Here is a 3,320-nt window from a genome sequence, read left to right as displayed (position 1 = left end):
AAATGGGAATAACATCAGTACTTTCCCCACTGGGGTTATGAGAAGCTAGCTGAGGGATTATATAAAGATGAGTAGAATGCCTGCCTTGTATTAAATGCTCATAAATGTTAAACTATTTTCATGATTGGAAGTGGGGACTTTAGCCAAAAGATCCAGATCCAACCACTCCCTCTATAACCTGCATCCTCTGAGACCTGTACCTGTTTAAAAACACACAACTGTGTATATATTAAACTATGTATATATTTAACACACACATCTTAAAAATAGCTCCAGATGACAGAATAGTATTGCATACACAGGTCCATACATGGGACCCTCCAAGTCCCAGGCACCCTTCCCTGATCACTGTGTCCTAGAAATGATTTCCTGTGTCAGTGACACAGAGGACCTGTCCAAGCAAGCCTCCAGTCCCAAGCAAGCCTCCAGGCCCTGAGTGTTCTGATACCTGAAGGGTAGTCATAGGTCCCGAGGTGGAGTCGGGGGTGGAGTGCTGGGGTCCCATAGGATGTCCTCATATGGGCTTAGAACTGGGCCCGACAGCCATCCTTGAGCCCCAGTCTGCTCCAGCAGGGCTTTGAGCAAGCCCACAGTGAGAGGGGGCTCTGCTCCAGGCTCAGGGAATGGGGTTGGGGGCCCCACCTCATCTGGGAGGTATGTCCTCAGTAGAAGCAGGAGCTCAGCTGGAGCCAGTTCTGGTGGGCACAGGCGGCAAAGGAGGGGGAGGTAAGCATCAAGCCGGCGGTGCTGGGCAAACTCGGCCAGCAGCAGTTTGAAGATTTCACTTCGAAGCAGGGGACTGGAGGGGCCGAGGGCCAGGCCAGCATCCAGAGCCCGATCCCATTGTTCCTTTTGCACCAGCTGCCCAACAGCTTGGAGCACAGCTTTAGGCCGCCCACTGCTCAAGAGCAGCTCTAGCTCCAGAGCCTCAGGCCTGGTCCCCTCCTCACCTAGCACTGCCAGAGCTCGGCGATACAGGGGCAGTCCCGGGCCCCCTGCCCCCCAGCCCGGCCCGCCCTGCTGCTGTGCCAGCTCCACAAAGGGTGGCAGCCATCGAGGCTCCAGCTGGCACAGACATTGGCACAGGAGTTCAAAGGGGGGCAGTATTCCATTGGGGGGTTCCTTTCCAGCGGTTATTCCCCCTAACACTTTCTTCCACACATCAGGGGGTGCTTGGGACCTCAGCTTGCCATTCCCATCTAGCTGGAGCTGCAGGGCCCTGAGGGTGGCACCCCAGGCTGCTGTAGGAAGGGCTTGGAAAACGGTGTTGAGCTGGGCTAGCTGGTCTCCTATCAACTCAGTCCTCAGCAGGCGTGCCACTTCCTGCTCCGCCAGCTCAGTCCAACCAGCCTCCTCATCATCCCCAGCCACCAGCTGGGCCTTCAGCTGTTCTAAGCCTCGGTAATCCCGAAGCTCGGTCCTCAACATGGTCAGCAGTGCAGATGGGGGCAGGTGGCCCTGGAGGATAGAGGCCAGAGCCTGAGGTGCCCGGAATGTGCTGCTGTGTCTCAGTTCTTCTGGAGTGAGCTGGGCACCCCGCAGGCTCCGCCGCTGGTAGTACCCGCAGGCCTCCTCAAACACCAGATCCTTGGCTGAAGGCAACTCAACACCCTGTGGGGCTTCCCAGCCCACACAAAACAGACCCAAGGCTGAAAGCAGACGAAGATTCCCTCGGGTCTCCAGCTCTTCCTCATCCTCCATGCCGGGGGCTGGCGGTTCTAGCAGATGTACCCTGTCTGTACTTAGGACCTTCCTCTCCAGCAGCTGCCCACTGCCCATGTCCAGCAGTTCCAATGTGGAGCCCAGCACACAGGCCAGAGTGCCCTGAAATGTGCCTAGGGCTGCAGACCCCCACGGGCCTACAGGTGCCTCCTGCAGGGTGCCCACAGCCCGGGTACCACCGTGGGACTGCACTAGGCTCACAGTGCCCCCGAAGTCAAGCAACAGCAGGCCCTGGGGAGTTGGGGCCCAGGTGTGTACAGCCAGTGGCTCCCTGGGGGACAGCAACCCAGGAAGGCCTCGGAGCAGGGTCCGGAAGTCCCATGTGTCCCCTCGTCCAGGATTCAGACTCTTACTGTAGGAGAGGCCAAGCCGTGGGGCAGCCACCATCACTTTGCCCTTGCCTGGGCTCCAGATGAGTAGAACGTGGGCCACGCCAGGCCAGGTGGTGGCAGTGGGCACTAGGAAGAGTTGTCTGCAGGAGGCCAGCAGCCCGAAGGCAGGGCAGTGGTGCAGCAGGACGTGTGTGCGGCCCAGGCTGGTGCTAGCTTCCCCGCTGGGCTCCAGAGTCCGGACGCACACACAGTGGCTGAAAGCGGCTGCTGGCGATCCTGACGGGCCCTCGGCCCGGGCCTGGCGCTCCTCGCACCACACCAGGCGGCCTCGGAGCGCCGCCACTGCCACAACGCGGGCTCCCCCGCCCGGACACAGCTCGGTGCTCTGCAGCGGCCGCCAGCCAGGCCCCACGCCCGCGCCCCACACCTCGGCCAGGCCACTCTCCCACACCAGCACCAGCGCCGGCCGCGCTGGCCACGGCAGGAAGAAGGCGTCCAGCGGGGAGGGCTGGCCGGCCGGCCAGGCCCGCTCTAGCTCCGCGCCGGGCCCTCGCGACGCGACTAGCAGCTGTGGGGCTACCGCCCCAGGGGGTCGCAGGAGCAGCAAGTGGCGGCCGTCCGGACTGCCACGGACTCGGACCGCTGAGTCCCCGGCCAGCAGCTCCCGGAGCCGCGCCGCGCCGCCGAAGGCGCTCAGGTCCGAGAGCAGCCGCAGAGTCCCCGAGCGCTTCATGGCGCCGCTGCGCGGGAGCGCGCCCAGGCTTTGCCCAGGTCCAGCCGCCCAGCAGGGCGAGGCCCGATTCTCGGGGGAGCGGAGCAGGGCCAAGACTTCCGTCTCCCGTGGATGAGGTGAGCAGAGGCCGGGCCGAGCGTCGACTCCGCCCCGCCCGGCCGGCTCCGGGATGCCTCCCGCAGTCGCTGGGCCGACACTACACGCCCGCCGGGGGAGGAGCCACGGGAGCGCCCCAGGGGCTCAGCGCCTGGACCGCGCCCGCCCGGGCACGCTCTCGGCGCAGGGGGAGGCCCTTCCCCAGACCCCAGGACGCCGCCCAGTGGCCCGGAGTCCCACGCAGGAATAGGGATTCCAGCCCCCTGAGCCCCTCTCCCAAGAATCTCACCCCAATTTACTCATTCAGGAAATTTTCGTTGAGCACATGCTTTGTGCCAGGCTCTGAGTAGACAGCCCTAAACAAAATAGAAAACCTCAACCTCATGGAGATGACAATCTAGTGGAAATAGTAAACATGGCTGTGCGCAGTGGCTCAC

At 62.5% G+C, this 3,320-nt stretch overlaps 1 protein-coding gene across 1 annotated transcript; it reads right to left on the bottom strand.

Annotated features, from left to right (window-relative positions):
- Positions 1–223: 223 nt before the first annotated feature.
- On the bottom strand, positions 224–3,066 carry HPS6 (HPS6 biogenesis of lysosomal organelles complex 2 subunit 3). The gene has a single exon (XM_003825510.5). The coding sequence runs from the start codon at positions 2,785–2,787 to the stop codon at positions 460–462; it is 2,328 nt and encodes a 775-aa protein (XP_003825558.1). The 5' UTR covers positions 2,788–3,066; the 3' UTR covers positions 224–459.
- Positions 3,067–3,320: the final 254 nt, after the last annotated feature.

This window comes from Pan paniscus, chromosome 8, assembly GCF_029289425.2.
Source record: "Pan paniscus chromosome 8, NHGRI_mPanPan1-v2.0_pri, whole genome shotgun sequence".
In the NCBI taxonomy this organism is placed as follows: Eukaryota; Metazoa; Chordata; class Mammalia; order Primates; family Hominidae; genus Pan; species Pan paniscus.
This window is presented reverse-complemented; position numbering and strand designations above follow the sequence as displayed.